The 22,834-nt window shown below is 35.3% G+C and overlaps 3 protein-coding genes across 5 annotated transcripts in view; 1 reads left to right on the top strand and 2 right to left on the bottom strand.

The window, feature by feature from the left end:
• Positions 1-1,563: 1,563 nt before the first annotated feature.
• LOC110457047 lies at positions 1,564-7,193 on the bottom strand. 2 transcript variants are annotated; one of them, XM_021508146.1, is made up of 4 exons: positions 7,109-7,193; positions 5,745-5,989; positions 5,064-5,213; positions 1,564-3,962 (listed from the first exon to the last, which is right to left on the bottom strand). In XM_021508146.1, the coding sequence occupies exons 2-4, from the start codon at positions 5,947-5,949 to the stop codon at positions 3,811-3,813; spliced, it is 507 nt and encodes a 168-aa protein (XP_021363821.1). In that variant the 5' UTR covers positions 5,950-5,989; positions 7,109-7,193; the 3' UTR covers positions 1,564-3,810. The 2 variants fall into 2 exon arrangements, with proteins under 2 accessions (XP_021363821.1, XP_021363822.1); XM_021508147.1 differs by having other exon boundaries at positions 6,848-7,181.
• Positions 7,194-7,884: 691 nt separating this feature from the next.
• Positions 7,885-13,645, bottom strand: LOC110457013 (copper chaperone for superoxide dismutase-like). Its single transcript, XM_021508098.1, has 7 exons — positions 13,543-13,645; positions 12,616-12,688; positions 11,843-11,977; positions 10,775-10,967; positions 10,301-10,343; positions 9,668-9,825; positions 7,885-9,353 (listed from the first exon to the last, which is right to left on the bottom strand). Exons 1-7 carry the CDS (start codon positions 13,558-13,560, stop codon positions 9,218-9,220), a joined length of 756 nt encoding a protein of 251 aa, XP_021363773.1. The 5' UTR covers positions 13,561-13,645; the 3' UTR covers positions 7,885-9,217.
• The window catches only part of LOC110457012 (serine-rich adhesin for platelets-like), a 25,420-nt gene continuing 16,224 nt past the window's right edge, over positions 13,639-22,834 (top strand). The window contains exons 1-5 of one of the 2 annotated variants that reach the window (XM_021508096.1): positions 13,639-13,722; positions 14,261-14,307; positions 16,013-16,122; positions 18,062-18,166; positions 19,354-19,478. In XM_021508096.1, the coding sequence (XP_021363771.1) occupies positions 14,271-14,307; positions 16,013-16,122; positions 18,062-18,166; positions 19,354-19,478 (377 nt within the window). In that variant the 5' untranslated portion in view covers positions 13,639-13,722; positions 14,261-14,270. The other variant, XM_021508097.1, reaches the window with a different exon arrangement.

Below are 22,834 nucleotides of genomic sequence, written 5' to 3' on the forward strand. Positions count from 1 at the left end.
GTAGAGTATATTACTACACTGTTTTCCCAATGTTAGATGCTGTCCTGGCAGATTTATTGAACTTGACTGAAGGATAAACGTCAGCAGAAAAACAAACTTTCTAAAAAGTAAATCTGTTCGATAATTGATGGCAGTTTTGTGAATCACTAAGCTTTTGTTCAATTTGTTATGTTAATGAAATGGCAAAAACAGATTAAAATCCTAAAAGCACAGAAAAATAACCTTGTAAGGAGTCCTGAGTAAAAACATTGGATCAGAGTACAGTCACAATGTGACTATCATGTCCCTACAACATGGTCAAATCTTACAATCACACAGGTCTGATATAGTACCTGAACTAAAACAAAACATCCTAAATGTTAAATATGGTTAGTACAAAAATACAACAAAACTGTTCTTACCTATATATGTGTTGCACATAAGTTATATTACCTGGTAAATCAAACGTATACAAGAATCAATGCATACATATTGCATATACACCAGTTTCTATACATAAATTTTGGTATTGAATGTGTCTTTCACATGTTTTGACAGTTACATATATATACAACAAATAATAGTGATGTATCAGCTCCAAATTACTTCCAACAAATTTGCTGTTGCAGATTCATCTTGGTGGAAAAGCAAATTTTAATATTAAACAAATTCCATCAATTTGTAAATTAAAGCAATTTTATAAACCAAAGCAATTTTGTGAACCAAAGCATACAGAAAATTACAGGTATACGCACAATTTTACTTATAGCCATAAAAAATAACCAGCACAACAGAAAACAAAAAATAACATCTTACTAGTATCTTCTTTTATAGAAGGTTAATCATGTGGAACTGACTGCTCCATTATGTACCTGTACACCAATACTTCTTTGATATGCTTATACATTTGGACATCATTGTTTATACCATTTTGTTATAATCAGATACTTAAATCACTGAAATAACACAAAGCAAGTACAAGTGTAATCAGATCACAGAGGTATACATTTCCTTATTATTGTAAATACTATTTTACTAGGCAAAAGGAATGGTTTCAAATATTGTTGATCACATAATGGTGTATTGTTACACACTGTTCAATCATACCTGTGCAAAACTAGGGGTGTCACAATACGCCAAGAGTGTATCACGATATATTGCAATACAGAATGAATATATTGCGATACGTATCCCGATTTATTGTCATAGGAAGGATGTGCTCAATTTTATAATAAGTTGTTGTCAGAATGTTATCAAACTTAATCATATATAATATGGATTACATAGATTTAAGACTTTTGCCAAACCAACCAATGATTACAAAATTTGAACTATCAAAAGCCTGCTTTATGCTTATTGGCATATCTGTTAAAATTTGTAGCAATTTGCAAAGTTAAAACACCAAGCAGATACATGAAAATATGCTTTTGAAAAATATTGCGATTCAGAAAAAGGGCTGTACATATCACTACATACGTTTTTGTAAAAATAAAATATCCATGTTTGGTTTGGTTTGTTTGAGTTTTACGTCCTATTAACAGTTATGGTCATTTAACGAAGTGCCAGGTTTTGGTGGTGGGGGAAAGTCTGAGTTCCCGGAGAAAAACCACCGACCTACGGCCAGTACCTGGCGACTGCCCCACGTAGGCCTCAAACCCGGGACTCAGTGGTGGAGGGCAAGTGGTAGCAGAATGACAGATCCAAAACATCTTTTCAAACAAATATTTTGATCTACAGCAGTCTGTTCTAAAGTCAATTATCTTAAATCATCTTTGATTTCTCTTTTTTAAGTACGTGTATCTCTAAAAAGGCAAAGCTCAAGACCAAAACCATTACAAAATCTGCAAACCTCTCACCCAACTGCAATTACTTCAGACCTCTTGGACAAATACTCCAGTTCTTACAGCCTATTACTTTCACTCCAGACCCCATACCCAGTTACAGACACTCCAACCTCAACAACCAGTTACAGATGCTCCAGACCTGGAGTCAGTTACACATATATCAATCACTACCATTGACATTATACTATCACAATCTACAGTGATCAAGTGTAAAGTAGTTAAGTAAACATGTACATGGTACTACACAATGAATGTATGAGGAGGATAAAAAAAACGTTCAAACAGATACATTTTTCTGCCATCAATCTCACAATTAAAAGGATATACAGATACAGCCTGTCAATAAAGTATGCTGGTATTCACTCTCCCTCAACTCCCAGTTTCTCTCAACTTCCTGTTGAAGCCAAGGTCAAATAAGCACTGGAGACTTATATAACAATACTGTTAGCTGTTAGGTCTGACAGACCATTTGAAAAGCTTGTGTCAAAAAAGTAAGTGTCTTCATCAATTTTCATTAATTTTATTTCTATCTTAATGAAATTCTTCGTGAATACCAAAGGATATGTTTGCACCTATTTAAAAAAAATGTTCATGTGAATATCCATATAAAGTAACAGATCTAATTATGGTTTCAAAACATTACACGATATTGCAGTTTGATACTTTGCAAACCTATAACAAAACAATAATTTGAACGGAACAAAAACGAAAGTAATTAGTATAAAATCCAATAAATTATCTGCAAAAAAACCCAGACAAAATTGAACCACAGAAAATATGGCAGAAACGTTAACTATCAAGTAATTTATGTACACATTATCAATACACAAGTGTGTTACTTAAATTTTATACTAGCATATACATTATACAGTCAAACTCAAATGAATTGAACTTCGAAGATTCAAATTTCTCAATGTGTCGAACTTACCCCAAAGTCTGAATTGTTTTCTTTAAATAACACTACTAATATTCCATTTATGAACTATTATGAGTCAAATATGTTGCTCTTTTGAACAACAAATCAAAATTAAACAATTACCTTTACAGAACATTGAAATGTCCTGGGGTCATTTTAACACCTAAACATGAAAACTACAGCGTATAAATGCATATAAGCATATTTTTCTTAATACATTAAATCCAATATTCATAGATTTCAATTTAGATGATTTCATGCCTTGTGTTTAGTCACATTAAGTCTTATGCAGTACAAATGCATATACATGTACAACATTATCAAAGATGTTCGAAGTTCAACATTTGGGAGTTGAAGTTTCGATGTTTCAAATTTTTCCTGATGGTCCCACAAAGTTTGAAACATTGAAGTTTGACTGTATCATACAGAGGAATCAAGGAACACATTTTATGCTTGTAACCTTATCATGAACAACTATTATGGCACACATTTTGTAAATGTTCTTATCTTGAAATGTGGGATTACATTAATGACCTTGTAACCACATTTATCATCAAAACTTGTTCTTATATACAATATACGTTTCATACCTCAAACAAGAGGGCAATTTGATAACTTTATTAGTTTTACATATTCACAGGAAAGTTTATGAGATTTAATGACAAATTTATTATGCAGGCAGATAAGGATGGACGGACGGTCACAGGATGGTACTCATATCTCACTCATCTTCCTTCTATAATGTGAGTAATGCTGTTGTGTGTGTGAGGAACTATCTTAACACCTGCCTTCCCATCCAGAAAAGTATAGCCCTTGCATATGTACTTATTTTCTCCACATTTGTTAATGACAATTATCAAATATTAAGAATGTGACTATTATCTTTGAATGTATCCCTTTATTGCAACTTCCCCAACATCGGCATCCAAAATGTTATTTTCTTGGATGGTTTCCTCTTCAGCCTTCATATATTTAAGAGCAAATTATACATATGTCAATAGTTCCCTTTCCCATAAAGATAACTACAGAACAGTAAGAACAAACATTTCAACAAAATATTCATAAGTCTGTTTATGTCTGCAATAGCAAAAGTGCTGCTCCGAACTCAAGGAGGCAAGCTGTTCCGGCAATCACAGCTGACCAGCGGATCTGGGGACTTGCCCGTGGACTTGACTCGTCCAGTTTCCCATAGAACATCATCAGGGCCAGGGATATAGCAAACACTGAAAAGAGAGACATTGAACCCCTTATACTAGGAAAGCTTTATACAGATGATCACATATATCCTTGTCTAGCAGTGCAGCTCTGTACACTGATTACAAGAGATCCCAGAGGGATCTTGGCGCCCACAATTGTACCATCTTCATTAGTTCTTTGTCAGTTTGATCTTTTCTCTTCTTTCCTTTAATCTGTTTGATTGAGTCATGTTAACAGTAAATGCACCTTGAGGTAACTTTTAATCTAAACTTAATACTGATGTGTATGAAAGCCAACCTTCAAAGTGAGTTTGTCATTTCACATATTTACTAGTATACAGTACTTAATGTGAAAGAAATAGAATCGATCATTACAATACGAGAAAGATCTGTTTAGTTCTTCCTTTAGCCAAGATCCTTCAAGTTATTCCTGAGAAATAGTACTAACAAACCCTCAATGTCAAAAATCAAAGATGGCTGTCGGTAGGCCATTTTGTTTAACTGATCAGTTTCAAAAGTAAACATGAACAATAAAGGATATTGGGGAACCTGCATTGGCTGGCCCCCAATTTTGTTTGGCCGAGTAAAAAATTTGAAGCACTGGCCCAAATGACATATTGGTGGCCCAAATAATTTTGGGAAGAAATATTTCCACAGCATTTAACACAATGCTTCAGCACATTTAAATAACATGACAATGTTTGTAATATGTAAATCTCTTGGGTACTTCCAGAGAAATAGTGATAACAAACTTTCACTATCAAAATCCAAGATGGCTTCCTGTCGGCCATGTTGTGTATCCGATCAGTCTCAAAAGTTGCCCTGCACAGCTAAGGACCATGGAGAACCTATATACATATAAAATTTGAGAAAGATCCCTTTGGTACCTTTTGAGAAATACCGATAACAAGAATTGATTAAGGACGGACACCGGACGACGGACGCAGGGTGATTTGAATAGCCCACCATCAGATGATGGTGGGCTAAAAAGGAAACCATTAAATAAACAAGACATGTATTAATTAAGATGATTTTCAAAATATAACTGAAATTGTGTTTTTTCACAAAGTAATTTTGCAAACATGTCTCAATAATTATTTTTAAGACTCACCAGTTTTTAAGACTTACCAGATGCCAATCCAATAGCGGATGCAGTTTGTTGCCTTCTCATTTTTTCAGGTATGAAGAAGTCACACCTTTTGGTGACCAATAGTGCCAGACACACAGACATAGCAACCATTCCAAATAGGCTCACCAACTGTAGAATGTGGTACCATACTGGAAAAGAAACAACAAGGGTCAAAATGGAGAGCACTTAATGATTTCGCAATACTGACACACAAACATGTAGATTTTGATATTGTTTTCATTTTTGTATCCCAAATTATCCTGGAATCAATTTATACATACACTTTTCTGGAACAAGACTGCTGTCAAACCATTCTAATCATTCATCTACAGTCTACCATATCAAACCAGATAAATAAAAGAACACATACAATATCTCCATTTATTGTTTTAAAGAGGCTGTTTTCTGCAGATATACCCAGAGTGGCAGCCTTATAGAATGTTGTTCTCAAACATGTGGACCAAGTAGTGTCAATGAATCTGGTCCAGCTTCTTGATATGCATCTTGAAAATGTTTTTATACTCTGTCTGGTTAAAAACACAGTAAAGTTGATATAATAATACAGCCCTTGCTCTTTAACTTGAAAACATTATTCTGAATACAAATGTAATCAGGATTTTTAGCTGTGTACTGTGTTTTGGCTACTTTTAGCTTACTTGATCATTATAATGAACATGTACCTGGTTCTTCTGTGAAGAAAGCTGGTATGATTTGACATGAAAGGTAGTCACAAAACTCAGCCCACCATAGACCATAGAAAACGCCTGGTAACTCAAACCAGGCATGAGACACTAAGGCTAGGCTGTAGAGGATGCATGCAGGTACTAGGAGCCAAACGGAAAGACGCTCATAGCTCGACATCACAGAATCTGAGGTCTTAGTCATCCCACAGCCTAGACATGTCTATTACATCAAATCCACACACCTTAAGCAAAGGAAAGAAATATAACATTTCATTCAAATCAAAGAAAATAACTTCACAAGAAATCCTGGGGCCTTAAATAGGTCACCTGATTTTTTTAAAACTTTAAATGTGTCAAAAATGTGTACATTAAAAAATATCAAAATACAAAGAAGTACAATTAATATAAACTGAGAACAGGCAAACATTTCGTAATGAGAGTGTTTATATATCCCAATAGCATAGCCATACATTTTACTTATACACTGTTGAGTGTTCTTCTGGTCATGATCAGAAGTCAAGATACTTTGAACCAATAACCTCAACTTACACTAAGCGGAGTACCACTTGCCAATCAGAGCCTCAAGATCAACACTAGTCTAGAATGGCTCCAGGGGGCTAAACATGTTTAATGAGGATTGTGCCCCCACCACAGGTGTGTTGGGGTAGTATTTTAAACAATAGACAAAAGACAGACACCATGCCACAGCATAAGCTCATTTTGTCCCTTATGACAGGTGAGGTAAAAGTCAATATTTTACAATAGTTCATCTGATGTCAGTTGTTGGGGACAAGCAATAACACCCTGTTGGATTTTGTCACATAGCTGCTCAATTTTAAGAGACTCATGGTTTTTAAATACAGTACAAGTACAGTCCTTCTAGTGAGTCTCTCATACATTTTCCTGCCCATCCCCGCCTCTCAAATTTTCTAAGAGGGATGCCCTTTGTTGTACTAGATTAGGCCTGATTCTCCAGATCTTTACGAGGAAAGACTGTTGACATGGACAGGGAACTGCTTTATTTAAGAATTTGTGTGAAATCCTGCATTAGAAATCAGTTATTTGGGTAAAACTTCAAAACATTTCTAAGTATCAATTACAGGATGACAGTTATTCCTCTACTGCAATATCAATTCCTCCAAATGTCAGCAGGGACAGTCATATCCATCCCAATTCAAATCATCTGTATTTCCGCAGCAGGATTAGGCCTACAGATGATATGTAAGATCGGCATCACGAGTTGGTCATCCCGATATTTCTACGACTGCTAGGCCTATATATGAAAATCACAAATGTGCATTATTTGTATAAACCATATATCGATTGTCAAGCAGTTATTTCAGATGGCATGCGTCTCATACTTTTATCTCCCGATATTGTCGTCCAAAAACAAATGTCAATGTTTTCTTCTTCCAGAACTGGAACTGTGCAATGTTTTCGTCTTCTTATGTTATTGTGGAAGAGCTAGGACAAGGGACATAACTTCTTTATTATTTTGCGGTAAATTTGAAAATTGAAAATTTCCAAAAGAAAATGCTTTGATGGATCTTAAATACAACCAGAGACGTATTATACGTCTCTGATACAACTGATAACCAAAGTACTTATTTTGCAAAATATGATAATCAAATAAAAACCCAGAGACTCCAGGGTATATAGCCTGTATGATAGTATCACATAATGACCTTGTTAATTTGAAATGCTTTGGAGAGTTGTTTGAAATTTAGAAAAAAGAAGAAATCTATGATATTATTTAGTATCATTAAATTCACACATTTAAAAAAATATATTTATAGTTGTTATTTACACAAACAAGCCAATGCACTCGAGCCCTTAAAATCTTGAGTTGTAGCTATAATTGTTTACCCATTGAATCTTTTTCTGCAAGCGGTTAACAAATTAAATTTGTGTAAATTAATGACCCATGTATTTGCCGACTTTGATTTGCAAGGACTATGTTTCTGATTAGTCTGGTGACGTTTTTGTCTCCCAACTTTAAATGACAAGCTTTTTTTAATAGCACAGTTGTTGTATCCAGCGAGTCTAAGATAAATATGAGCACAGACTTTTAATGGGGAAAGTTTTGTCTGTCACAGGTCTGCAGACTTCTCACAGCAATGATAACATAACAGTCAGATGTTTTGTGGTTTTTTATTTCATTTATGTCCTGGATATTACAATCTATTACTAGTAAAGACATGGACATATTTGTATAACTTAGCGCTGTTTACTCAATCAAACAGTGTGCCTTGAATCAAATAAAATAAGATCATTGCAATTTCACATATAAATACATGTATGTTACTCCAATTAAACATTCATTCATAAAATCTCAAAGTATACCTTTTGGTTTTTAAATTAATATAAATAGTGTACACCAATCTGTGACCCTGCACGCATTCACTCATAGCACACTATCTCACTCAAATCAAAACTCAGATACTCCGAACTGATACATTGCTCATTAAAATTAATCAAAAACATCAATATAGATTTACTGACATCTAACAAAGCAAAGGATATTTTGCGTGTCCAGAAAGCAAATACATTACATAAGTGAATATACATAGTAAGATGCTCCACACATGAAATGTTACTTATACATATACATATAAAATACAATAAAAAGTTATATTTATGCATGTAAGAAATGTGTTGCACAGACCAGTGTTCTATAAAAGGTTAACTCATTCACCCCTGAAATCATAATGAACTATTCCAACCTTTATATTGGAGGAGTTCAAATGTTTCTTCAGGAGTGAATGATTTAGGGACTAATTCTAATGTTTCAGTAAGTATCAACACATACACTTACCACAACAATCACATTCGTCGCTTTTCTGATAATAAAGCAAATTTCAGGAACAAGAATAGAGTCAATATTATACTGGTTTTTAGCAACAATGATAGAGTCAATGGTGAAAGTTTGGATCTGTTCTCACTGCTGGTTTACCATTCACATGAAAGAAGTTGACGGGGTCAAAACATAAATGAGCATCACAGTCAAGAAGTTTCATCCCATTGCTTAAATGTTGTACATTTATAGGCAAAGCCAACACATTAAGTTTCAATTTCATAAATATTTTCTGTTGTTTTATCAGCATATCGCATCCCATGAAAAATTGTTTAAATTCTTCATCCATTGACAAACACACTTGAACACAACAGTTTAAATCATCTGCATCAGAACCTTGTATAAGAATTGTATTCTGCATTTCAGGGCAGATACTTATATTGTATATTCATGTTTATTTTTTTAATATTTATTCATTTCAATTAAATAGACCCTGAGGTCCAATAAAAGAAATGATAACAACATGTATGTTATAAGATAGTCACAATGATATAAGCAATCACTGATGTCTTCATTTAAGTTACATTGTGTAAAACCTTTTTCTGGAAACTAAATATATGTCAAGGAACAAATGTTTTTCATTACATTGGGTCTCATTTCCTTTTTATTCATCAGATTACATCTTAGACTGGCGTCCTTCCCCAGCCAAGGGAACATTTCGCTCATCCCACAAAGTAACACCATCACAGGAGCAGATTTTCTTATTGTTCTCAGACACACCTGCTGACCGAGCGATGATACCACACGTTAAACTGTAACAGAATAAAGCACCAATAGGAGTAACAGAACAGAGTAACAAAGTATGACACTGTTTTACACTGTTTAACAAAGTAACTAAGTGTGTAACAGAACAAAGTAATATACAAATACTACTTTTTGACAATATCTCCACACGATTCCTACTCTAGTGTTTGTACCCTAATAAAGTTACAATTTTGACTGTTTTTTAAAAGAATTATTTGGTGTTCAAAGAGAGAAATTCTTAACATAAGCCCTATTTAGAGAGATGAAAACACCCTATGTGTAAAACATTCTCACATTTAAGAAGAACACATTTGTAAATTACCGATTCTCTATTTTGTTTTGAATGCGGGCATCTGTGTCTTCCTCGTGAATAATCATTGACCGGCCAATCATATCCCAGACCTTAACATTTTTATTGATCATATGGAACTCTGACCGCCCATTGGGGTGGACCACTATATCGCCCATAGCTCCTGCCACCTGCAACAAAGGACATACAATTGTATTTACTACATATAGTATTTCTTTAGCTTGATTTATGACAGAGACTTAATTATCTTAAGGATGAATGAAGCAAACTATACATAATTTTATAAGTTCAATTTAAATGTAAAAAAAATAACAAGAAAGTTTAGTTTGTATTTATGTCTCCTTCTCATATCGTCATGAATCCATTGCTACATCTCTTATTACATGTACACTGTCAATCATTAAAGGGGAGATAATTCAAACATAAGTAAAAGTGCAACTAGAAATGACACATTGCACATGCACAAACATGAATAACATTTTTAGAACTCTCTTTTATATATTGAAAATCAATTCTAGGTCCAAATATCAAACACATATGTAGACAAATAGCCAGAATTATGTCCTGCATTATTGTTATGAAGAATAAAAAACTTATTCCAAATTTTCTATCAAATGATTATTATGATTTGGATAAAACACTGACCTTTTTTGTTAATGGTCCCATATTTCCAAAGATATCTCCACAACTGAAAACAAATTGTAACACATTTTACAGTGAAAAAAACATGACACAGTACAAGGTGTGCTGGTAATTCAAATGATAGTTTTATCATCTTTATGTCAAAAAGTACTGACAAATTACAGTTTAAATAAAATATATCAACTTTCCGTACTCCATGCTTGTATTGATAATAAATTGTTAAGCAAAGTTTGTTTTAACATAATTCTATTAAAGTATGCTTTTTTCATAAACTGATCTTAAAATTTGACTTACCAGCCATTTGATAAAAAAAATACTACTTACAGACTAACATATAAATATACAATTACCAGTTAACTGCAGTATTTCATTTATTTACCATTAGACTATGAATATTTCTTTTACAACAAATTACCAGTTTCACAAAAAAATGCATTCCAATTAACAGTATGTGGTTTGGAAGTTCCAGGTCTGTACCTGTGACAGCCATTGGATATATCACCACACTCGTGTATAAAGAGTCCATGTTTTCCTGGTGGGAGTCCATCCACAGTTCCATCTACTACACAGGTATCCTCATCAGTCTGCACAAACCGGACAACTCCTTTGATGCTAGGGTTCCCTGCTTCCAACATGGCCACTGCTGCAGCGGTAAGCTTGGGTCGAGTTTCTACAAATCAAACTGTCAACTGAGACAAGTTTTATGAAAGGAGACCCTCTGTCACCACTATACACTAACTTGATGTATCATAATAGCGCTCTGGGAAATACATTTCCAAACTAAAAGATTTCTATCAGGAAACTTGAGTAAAACTTCTGCACCATTGACTTTCTTGTTCTGACCTCTTTGGTGCCTCTGGATTTAGGAATAAAATTTGATTACATTTAAGGGTATATAAGCTGTTAGAAATTAAATACAAATATATCTTGAAAAGAAAATGTTATGAACTCAATATTTGTTTACAGTATTACCCTACAGTAATCTCATTGCAGCCCTTGATGTTGCCTCTTTATGGTGCAATTACAAAACTTCAATTAACCTGTACATTTCCAGAAAATGCTAAAACTTTAACACAAAATTGAAATTCACTGATTTGAAAATATCAAGAATACTATCAGACATGAAATATGTAAGCGCCAGCTTTTATCGCTTTGAAGAATATTATCAAAATATCAATAAAATACCATCATTTAAAGTTTTGGTCTTAAACAATCTTAGCCAGAGTTTCCTCTGGCCCTGACGCCAGGCTTAGACCTTTTGACGGATAGATTTATGGTGTAGGACATCTATCCATCAAAATGTCCATATCTGGTGTCAGGGCCAGAGGAAACTCAGGCTAAAACAATCTATATCCTTGATTTTGCACTGAAGGTCATGAGTGTCAAGTTTAACAGAATGTGGCCAACAGAATTTTCTGAGAAAAAAATATCAGAAATGTAGACAAAGAATCTGACAAACAGAAGGATTGACTGTTAGGTTACAAACTTAGAGTATGAAGTCCTTGTGTCAACCATTAACTAGATAACATTATTCTAAATTCTCACCTGTGCTTGACCCATATCCTTGCAATACTGCCAGTTTTCCAGTTGCCTCTATCAGGTTTTTAACACTGTTGGAGGGCAGGGTCCCCTCTACAATCACTTGTTCATTCTCCACATTTATCTGTACGGATTTAATTCCTGAAATGTTTATAATTAAGTTTTAGTTATAGCATTTTATTTATTTTTTACTACATGCACTATATTTGTATATATGGTGAGCATTCATTCTTAGTTGTTTCCCTATAACTCATGCTTAGGTGGCTAATTTTCAAAGGAAGTCATTTAAAAGTTGATTGACAATACTGTCAGCCCAACTCACATTATCATTTATTATTATCATATTAAAAATACAACATTCAGTATTTCACTTCATTGCAACAAAGTAAAATAGCATATCAAATAAAACAAATATTAATTAATGTACTATATTGTCATTAAATTGACAATCTTCATATTTTAAATGTAGCTTTATCATTTTTATGAGAGCCAATTGCAATAATGCCATTACATTATGACATCCTCATGGAATGATGACAATGATATAAAATTGTAAACATTAAAAATTATCAATACCAGGACTGAGGTGCTCTATAACATCCAAAAGGGTCATCAAAATGTAGTCTGAAGGGCAATTTGTAATATAGTTACATTACTTTACTTTATCCACTTTCATAACAGAGCAAGTATGCAGCAATGAGATGTCTTTAGATAATTAATGTACTTAAAATTAGAACATGATAATCTAAATAAACTTTGAACTTGTCTCTCTGACATACCATCAACTCCCTCAAGAGCTTTTCTTACAGTCTTTGCACATCCATCACATTTCATCTGGACAGCAAACTCCATCTGGGAATAAACAGTTCTGACATGAGGTTCAAAAATCAACTCACAAGCAGTATGAGGACACTTGCAGTCATACAATCATTTCACAAAGTAAATCTTGCTTAAACCAAACCCAGGAAATTAGTAAAATACTGTACGTTTATAATTTACATTAAAATGTATCCATTAAAGCAGTAGAAAACTGGTTTCAACAGACAGCTTTAAGGACAGGTTGGCAGGTTATGAGTACTTTAATTGATACTTATTCGCAGCCAGAATTTGGAATGGGTCATCATGATGCAAATTAACCAAGATTTATTAGGCTAATTATATACATGTTATTATATATCCTTTCTATTTTTAACAAATTCATCTTAATTGTAAGAACTATATAGAAATAATCTAAATAGCAAGGTGCAATCACAGGGGCTCGTTACACTGTGTATCAGTATAGCGTATGTGTATTTCAGACATTTGTAACGAGCCCCTGTGGTGCAATAGGGATAAAGATAATAACTTGTATATACACTTATGTTTATATATCTATTTATGGCCACAACAACTTGTTGTAGTTTCTTGAACTTCTCATCTTTTGTTGTTATTTGATGCAATGCAAATCGATGTGTAAGTCAAAGAATGAGACGGCCTATTTTTGAAGCTTGCTATCATAATGATGGGAAATAAACAAGAGTTATTTCCCTTCAACAATTTTAATGGAGTTTTCGCAATTTCTTTAATTTCGCAGCTATACCATGTCATGTACGCCGCAGCAAAATATGGGGTGACTTCCGTTTCATTTTAAAATATGGCAAACCTCTGTTCAAGGTTGTTGTTTATACAGAAAAATTCTGAGATGAATTTGTCATATGACTACTCACCAGCGTGGAAGCCGACATCTTGGAAAAACGTCATCAAAATGTGAGCTCGACTCTATGTCACGTGACAATGTCACCCGCCTCAAGGTTTGAAAACGGCGATGGAATGGATACTTCGAGTTGTTTTGTGATGACTTAGCAAACGAGAGACAGGCGATTATAAACATACATTCAATAATCAAGGTACATACATTTACAAGATGCATAATTTTTGCAAAAAAAAATGATAATTAAAACGGAATGGCTAAAAGGACGGAAAATGTTGCTTGCAAGCACGACTGAATAAGAAAACAACAGGTGCTACACATCCGGCGGCGGCAATGTATGCATCCGTTATTTGACATGGTCCTAGTTATTGATTAAATGTTGACATGATAAAACGAGGTAGTAAATTTTTAAATCCTTGTTTACTATGGAGACAGCTGGTGGAGATTGTTCATAAACATAACAGTTATATGTTTCCTCACAAAAAATTCTCTGGAAGCTGCAATATTGCATTCCAGTGATCATGAAGCAATGCACCACGTCCCATCCCATGCACTAGTCTTTGTTTAAAAGTTGTAAGTCATAGTCAGCATTGGGAATTGTTTTCAGTTGCTGTCATGTTACAGGAGTTTTCAAATTGTAATGTTGATGATAAAACTTTGCATAACCCCATAAGTTGTAACGTTCTTGTCATATATTATGTGGATGCTTACCCGGTATTTGCTATATTTTGCAGATACATCAAGATGCCTTCCTCCAAAAAAAGAAAAGAGGGTGTTACAGGTGATTTATTATCTCTCTGAGTAAATTAATGATTAATGGCAAACCTCTGTTCAAGGTTGTTGTTTATACCGGACATATGGATATAGCACATATATATATATACATGTGTAATATTGTAATGAACTTGCACAGGTGATCATTGTCAAAACGTTGCTGACCAGCCACGTTACAGTCTCAAAAGGATTTCAACTGCCGCTTTCACTTGCAGATTCCAGTGTGAACATATAAAGATACATAGACGACTGGTGACAATGACAACTTAGACGGAAATAAAGTTCGACAATTTATTACACGAAACAGAAAAGATATAACAATTACAACCCATGGTCTGGCCAAAGAGGGTTGAGACTACATTAAATGACATATTTCTTAACTGTCCCTACTTCATTTTCTACAGCAATAATTTCTCAAGAAATCGCGAATGAGATGCATGTATCGAACATATGGCAGCCCAACTGCCACATATTCCCAAGTTATGCCTGACATTTCTACATTCTCCACGTGAGCTATGAGTATGGGCCATCCACTTATTATGAAACCATCACTAAACGTCTTCAAAGTGACAAGAGAATTAAACTTCAAGCCACTATTCCAGTGCTATCTTGGACCATGTCAACTTCACATGGCACGGGAACGGCACGTCTCCTGCAACATATTTGTCAAAGACACCCCTCGAAGTTAACTAAGTAAATAATTGGTAATTATAAGAGAAAAATACCCAAAAATAGTATTGAACATGCCACAATAGGTGTTCAAATAGCAATAAGATTATCAAATTATGGAAGGATGGGCGGCAAATAACCAACAATTCTATGAATTACAAAAAAATTCAAAGACAAACCTCACCTGTCTGGTACCTGGTGGAAGAGTGACTTCGCCAGCTTCCTGATTATATAATCTGCACACGGTTGATAGGAAATACTAAATAACGAGAGGTAAAATAAACAGAAGGCATACCGATATTTGTTGCAGTATGTACCAGGAAAAACAGTTATTATTACCTGACTCTCTATTTAAGTGTATGAAGTATTTTTGACTGTTTTAATAAAAAAAAAATCCTGGAATAGACTGAAAAGCGTCTTTTTGATACAGATTTGTTAATACTAACTCGCACAATTCAGGAAATTTCTTTAATCATTTGTTTCATTCAACAGTCAAATCCTTGGCCCTCGGTAGCAGGCAAGACCTAGGGAACTGTTGCCCTCGGCGGCCTTCAGCCTTGGTCAAAAGTTACCTAGGTCTTCCTTGCTACCTCGGGTCAATGATTTGACTGTTCCCCCAGTACCTATGAAACAATTGTATATTGTTGTTTCATGTTAAATTTTTGTCCAGTACATAAGTCAGTGTAACAATTTCAGCTTTAAGAGTCTGTATGAAAAGGTGATATATTGTACAATGTACTACATATATGATATGCATTAATTTAACAGATGTTTTCCCCTAGGCAGTTACCATTATTCAATATTTGCAATTTTAAAATGATTTTATGAGTGACATATTAATGGTTCGGTATATTGTTACAATGAAATCAGTCCTACATAATATTTTGTCAAATAGGAATTATGTTGTAGCTTACTTTTCTATGCATACTCCAAATTCCTGGTTAAAATTTAATCATCTGATTGAATCACAGTATCTCTTACAAGTGTGTACATTCAAGATCATGTTGATTTTATACTATTTTACTTTTTACTTTTTGTTCCAGCTGTGATAGACCCAAATATCTGTGCATTCTGTAATGTTGCTGAAGACAATGAAGAAGTGTTTGGTAAAATGATAAAAAAATGTGACCTCACTGTCCATTACTTCTGCATGGTAAGAATAATAAATTCAGGAGATTTTCATGGCCAAAATTGGTTGTATGTTTGTCACAGTGTATTTACAGTGAGTCTGAACAATTTGTTATTGTGTACACACAGCAGTCCTGTTACAATTGCAAGTTTAGAATGGGTTGGTTTCTAATTCACCTTCATGTCAGTTTGTATAATGGAAGGCAAAACTTTCAACGTGTGCATTTACAATATCAGTTTTTGTCTCGCCGCCACAAAGTTTCTCTGAAAGCATAAGTGCTAGACTAACCAAACTTGGACCATAGATGCATCTGAGGCAGTACATCTCAACCCTGTATGCATCAAATGCTGGATGTGGCCTCACCTTTCATGGTCCATTGACTTTGTCAGTATCTCCATCAACAGTTTAAGTTAGTTTCTCTGATATGTGCATTGATAATCAATCCGGGGCATAGACGAGACATATCAATCCGAATGGCTTGTTACATACTTGTCTTGGATGGAACATTATTAGAGGCGTCACGATTCACCGCGATGCACTTGTATCGCGATTATTTATGTTCGATTCACGATATTTTTTTACGGATTTTCAGTACGTCACAATCTGAATATTAGTGTATGCAGCTTCAGACGAAACGTCTGAGATGTTCAATTTTATTGGCTGATCTCTAAATCCTCAACCAATCGGTTGCGAGGATGCAATTTTCACAAAGCATTCATAACAAAATGGCAGACCCTGGTAAGGAAATGAAAATTTGTGATGCTCCGGCAAGCTTCAAATCAGAAGTGTGGAAACACTTTGGGTTTCCGTGTATCAACGGCAAAGTGGACTAATCACAAACTATTTTGCCGGATATGTTTGTGTGAGCCTACAAATCAGGGTAAACTACAAACATGGCGTCGCACATCTCAGTTGAGTTCATCGCATCGAATCCGTTTTTATTCTTAAGTATAAAATCATGGGTAAAATCGTGACAGCACTAAAAATAATTCAATTATTGACTTTTGTGCTGGAGAATATGATGTGATATGAACCTGAAAAAGTTATATAAAATCACTTTTTTAGGTTCATATCACATCATATTTACCAGCACAAAAGCCCATAACTGTTTTATAATGATGAAATTAAAAAAACTCATGGTTCTGATTTTTTACGGAGCCTCCTCATAAAGTTTAGGCAGGGTTGATTCCAACAGTTCAGCATCGTAGCTTTCGAAGACATCGTCAAGATTCTTTTCCAAGCATGGAGGACTCGCACTGCATAGTCTGTGACCTTTTTTGTGTTAACAGCATCTTTATCCTAGAGTATTATTTGGAAATTTTCAAAGGCGGCGAAGCATTTGCCATCAACTATGTTCTGTTGTTGTTCGACAGATCGCGTTCCGGTGTAACTGCGCACATGCTACGACAATTTCCAGGGAATTTCCATATATGCTTCATTTAGAAATCAATATTCACCGGATAACCAGTCTTCATGAGTTTTTGAGGACTGGTCACGTGTATAGGATTCGACCAATGTGATTGCGAGAAATTTTCAAGCATATACTAAATAATAAAAATAATAATTTGAGGTTCTTATATACCACTTTATCACAACCGAGTTCATAATCATAGGTTGTCTCAAAGCGGTTCACAAATTATTATCAATGGTTAATGTTATGGTATGGCTTTCACAGTCGGACTGCGTGTCAACAATATTTTGTCTGAACCATATAATACCCAAATTGTTATGTAACTTAGAAAGGCAGAGTGTCTCGTACTGAAGTTTGTTCTTGTGTTCCACATTATACAGAACTATGACTATTTGTTTAGTTTTATACCAAAGTTTGTAAGAAGCCTAAATTAGAGTTTTGCATACTGAAATCAGGTCTCAGATCCCACTATATGCATTGCCAAAGTTCTGTTTTTCAAAGTTTAGTCAGTATTGATTTTATTTTTATGTGAATTGATTAATGTTGTTTCAGCTGTTTTCAAGTGGTTTGAGCCAAGGGGGCAATTCAGAAGAAGAAGGAATCTTTGGCTTCATGCCTGAGGACATCATGAAGGAAGTACGCCGAGGGGCAAGACTGGTGAGGAACACAAAGCCAAAATTCAGTGATTTTTCAGGCTATTTTGGGAAAAAATAATTTTCTGGAAATTGGGAAAATTTAACGCGTAAACAGATGTTTTTTTGGAAGGGGAATTGTATTACAAGGGCTATTACAGTAAAAAAAAAAAGACCAATCCCAGCTCGGCGATTGATTCAGGTCGCGGAGATACCGATGTCGGCTCTGTCTCGACAAGTGGAATCGGACAGGCACGCACGGGTTCTGATAACATCTGTGGTGGATTTTTGCGTTTAAAAAGATCAGGCAAGCTTTTGGAGCCCTTACTGTCCGATAGCCGTATTTTTTGGGCGTAGTATTTGCCGTTGTGAGACGACGCCATATTTCTCAGTGATTCGTGATCAGCTAAGCATTTGCAGACGACTTGCATTCTATACACAAAAACAATGACCGGATTTAAAATCGGTAATCAGTTGGGAAATTCAGCGGGACAATTGGTAATTATTTTGATGAAATCTCATTGGGAATGGGATCGGTACTCGACTCCATTTATATAGGCTGAAAAATCACTACATGTACCTCATGTCATCCATAGAAACACAAATAATTCAGCATCTGTTCCCCAAAATATATACAGGTTAAAAGGTATTGAGAGATATGTTGGAAAGTACGGATATGTATAAAACTTGTAACAGTGTGATTGATTGGAAATGGATTATCTGCCCCTATGCATTTAGTCGGCAACATCCCCTGCAGCATTTGAATCCAGGTGTACAAACTGGAACAAATAAGTTGTTTCATTTCTCAGTGTTATAAGATAATGATGTAACTGTTTAACCCTTCTCAACTAGGTGAATCTATCGATCATGTGAAATAAGCAGAAAGAGCTGTTTGGAAAATAATATGGCAGTCGCAGTTAATTTAGAAATTTGGAAGGAAAAAATTGAGTGTCAACTGATCTTGCTATGTCAAAGTGGATCATTATCTTTGGGACAGGGAACCGTATCAGCAATTTACTTTACAGAATCTATTTGACAGTTCTAAAAGAATTTATAATATATTTAATAGCAAGCTGCAAACTACAAAAACACTGAAAAGAAAAGTCGGACTATAGTAATCGTCTTGTTTTTATATGAATAAAAAAATGTACTAAAAAGTATACTGCTTGCGAAAAATTGAATTGTTTCATTTTGGAATTTTTCTGTTTCCAGCGCTGTACATATTGTAAACAGAAGGGTGCCACCATAGGCTGCGTTGTTGGAGCCTGTAGACGGGTCTTCCATTTTGGGTGTGGAAGATCGGGTGGGACTATGCACCAGTATTATGACTCATTCAGGTAAGAAGGTTTGTTTTTAGGTCACCTGAGCTTTGCTCAAGTGACATATTCTAATCGCTCTCCGTCTGTCGTCGTGCGTCATGCGTAAACTTTTTACATTTTCAACTTCTTCTCAAGAACCAGTGGATGGATTATTTTCAAGCTTGGTCATAATCATCCTTGGTAGATGAGGCTACAAAATTGTAAAATGAAAAGAAAGATCATCAGGGGCTTTACTTAAATTGTAAATTTCAGGACCCCCCAGCTATTCGTTCTCCTTTGGGGAGGGGGTAAAGTTTACTATAGTTTATATAGGGAAATAACACTTTTGGGTATATTTTGACAATTTTCTGTAGGAAATTATTTTTACTTGGTGAGAATTATCCTTGGAGGAAGATGGTTTTAAATTGTAAAATTGAGAATCCTACCCCAACCCCTGGGGACAGGGTGGGGCCCCAAAGGAAAAATTAACCAATATTTCAAAAATCTTCTTCTCCAGACTCAGAGGAACTACACTCATTTTCTCTACAGGGAAAGAAAGATCATCAGAGGCTTTACTTAAATTGTAAATTTTAGGACCCCCAAGCTATGCGTTCTCCCTTGGGGAGGGGGAAAAGTTTACTATAGTTTATATAGGGAAATAACACTTTTGGGTATATTTTGACAATTTTCTGTAGGAAATTATTTTTACTTGGTGAGAATTATCCTTGGAGGAGGATGTTTTCAAATTGTAAAATTGAGATTCCTACCCCAACCCCTGGGGACAGGGCGGGGGCCCAAAGGGAAAATTAACCAATATTTCAAAAATCTTCTTCTCCAGACTCAGAGGTACTACAGTCATTTTCTCTACAGGGAAAGAAAGATCATCAGGGGCTTTACCTAAATTGTAAATTTCAGGACCCCCGAGCTATTTGCTCTCCTTTGGGGAGGGGTTAAAGTTTACTATAGTTTATATAGGGAAATAACCCTTTTAGGTATATTTTGACAACCTTTTGTTGGAAATTATTTTTACTTGGTGAGAATTATCCTTGGAGGAAGATGGTTTCAAATTGTAAAATTGAAATTCCTACCCCAACCCTAGGGGCCAGGGCGGGGTCCCAAAGGGAAAATTAACCAATATTTCCAAATTTTTCTCCTCCAGACTCGGAGGTACTACATTCATTTTCTCTGCATGGAAAGAAAATCATCAGGGGCTTTATTTAAATCGTAAATTTCAGAACCCTCGAGCTATCCGTTCTCCCTTGGGGAGGGGGTAAAGTTTACTATAGTTTATATAGGGAAATTTATTTTTGGGTATATATTTTATCCATTTTCAGCAGAAAATTACTCAAACTTACTCCGAATCATCTTTGGTGAATGAGAGTATTACTTTGTAAAATTGGGATTCCTGCCCCATCCCCAGGGGCTAGGGCAGGGCCCCAAAGGGAACATTTACCAATATTTTCAAATTCTTATCCTTTGATGACATGACAAGTATTGTATTTCACTTAGTTTACATGCTGATTTCCACATCACATCTAAACAATAAAATAAAGCTACCAGTACCTATGATATAACTCAGGTGACCCCTAAGGCCCTTGGGCCTCTTGTTTATTTAGGAATTGTTTTCTTGGACCAAATGAATTCTTTGATGAAGTTGTACAGTATGACATAGTGATAATGATTCCCGGGTACCTACACAGCAATAGTACCCCATAGCCAACTTTAGTGTTGGGAATCGCTTGTAAATTCATACTCGATCATCACTTTCAATCAAGTGATTGATGATCGACTGATGATCAATCAAATTGTACTTAAATTCAGTAATTTAAGGTTATATTCGCTTTCCGAAATCTACTTTCACTTTCTTTAACGGGGAAACGCCGATGTTAGAGAATTTCGCTAATAACACACAACATTCATACAAAAAACAATAAATTTGTTGACAGAACCTTATAATTATTGAAAAATATGTATTTGGAAATTAATTTGATGATGTTTGCAATGTCAATTATGCTGCTACAGCTGCATATCATATTCAGAAGTGCCGCGATGGATTGGTATTCACCTGATTACACCCCGTCAAACTTAACATTTTATTAGGTCACCTGAGACAAAGTCAAGTTGCCGGTTTAGTCCTAAGCCCCCAGGGGCCTGAGGGGCAGGGCCAAAAAGGGTCAAATTGACTAAAATTTCAAAAATCTTTTTCTCAAGACCCAGATATGGTAGAATCAAATCCTCTTCATAGATGGAAGGGTCTGAAGGTGCTTTACCAAAATTGTGAATTTCTTGACCCTGAGTCTCATGTTCCGCCTGGGGAGGGCGTAAACATTACTATAGTTAATATAGGAAAATCACATTTTAGACCAACATTTGTTTAATTTGCATTGGAAGTAATTTAATTTGGGTTACCATTATCAGTATTAGGTAGCAGTTTGGTAATAAGCACATATCAGCCCTGACTGACCCCCAGGGGCTGATGGGTGGGGCCAAAAAGGGTTGCATTTACTGAAATTTCAAAAATCTTCTTCTCCAAAACCCCTGAACCAATTTCAATGAAATTTTGCAGGGACCTTCCATGGACAAAGGTCAACAAAAATAGTGGCCGGTTTAGTCCCAAGCCCCCAGGGGCCTGAGGGGCGGGGCCAAAAAGGGTTGAATTGACTGAAATTTCAAAAATCTTCTTCTCAAGACCTAGATATGGTAGAATCAAATACTCTTCAGAGATGGAAGGGTCTTAAGGTGCTTTACCGAAATTGTGAATTTAATGACCCTGGGGTCTCACGTTTCCTCCTGGGGAGGGGGTAAACATTACTATAGTTAATATAGGGAAATCACATTTTGGACCAACATTTGTTTAATTTGCATTGGAAGTAATTTAATTTGGGTTAGCATTATCAGTATAGGTAGCAGTTTGATAATATGCACCTATGAGCCCTGACTGACCCCCAGGGGCTGATGGGAGGGGCCAAAAAGGGTTGAATTGACTAAAATTTCAAAAATCTTCTTCTCCAAAACCCCTGAACCAATTTCAATGAAATTATGCAGGGACCTTCCATGGACAAAGGTCAACAAAAATAGTGGCCGGTTTAGTCCCAAGCCCCCAGGGGCCTGAGGGGCGGGGCCAAAAAGGGTCAAATTGACTAAAATTTCAAAAATCTTTTTCTCAAGACCCAGATATGGTAGAATCAAATCCTCTTCATAGATGGAAGGGTCTTAAGGTGCTTTACCAAAATTGTGAATTTCTTGACCCTGAGTCTCATGTTCCGCCTGGGGAGGGGGTAAACATTACTATAGTTAATATAGGGAAATCACATTTTAGACCAACATTTGTTTAATTTCCATTGGAAGTAATTCAATTTGGGTTAGCATTATCAGTATTAGGTAGCAGTTTGATA

Source organism: Mizuhopecten yessoensis, unplaced genomic scaffold (assembly GCF_002113885.1).
Source record: "Mizuhopecten yessoensis strain PY_sf001 unplaced genomic scaffold, ASM211388v2 scaffold8995, whole genome shotgun sequence".
NCBI lineage: Eukaryota > Metazoa > Mollusca > Bivalvia > Pectinida > Pectinidae > Mizuhopecten > Mizuhopecten yessoensis.

Bases quoted from the DNA above. Each gene is read 5' to 3' on its own strand.
- LOC110457047 (XM_021508146.1), bottom strand. From the start codon at position 5,949: ATGACTAAGACCTCAGATTCTGTGATGTCGAGCTATGAGCGTCTTTCC. The intron at 5,214-5,744 runs GTACATGTTCAT...TTTCTTTTCCAG, and splicing joins TTTCTTCACAGAAGAACCAG to TATGGTACCACATTCTACAG. The intron at 3,963-5,063 runs GTAAGTCTTAAA...CTCTCTTTTCAG, and splicing joins CGCTATTGGATTGGCATCTG to TGTTTGCTATATCCCTGGCC.
- LOC110457013 (XM_021508098.1), bottom strand. The intron at 11,978-12,615 runs GTATGTCAGAGA...TAAACATTTCAG, and splicing joins AGCTCTTGAGGGAGTTGATG to GAATTAAATCCGTACAGATA. The intron at 10,968-11,842 runs GTGAGAATTTAG...TTTGATTTGTAG, and splicing joins AGGATATGGGTCAAGCACAG to AAACTCGACCCAAGCTTACC.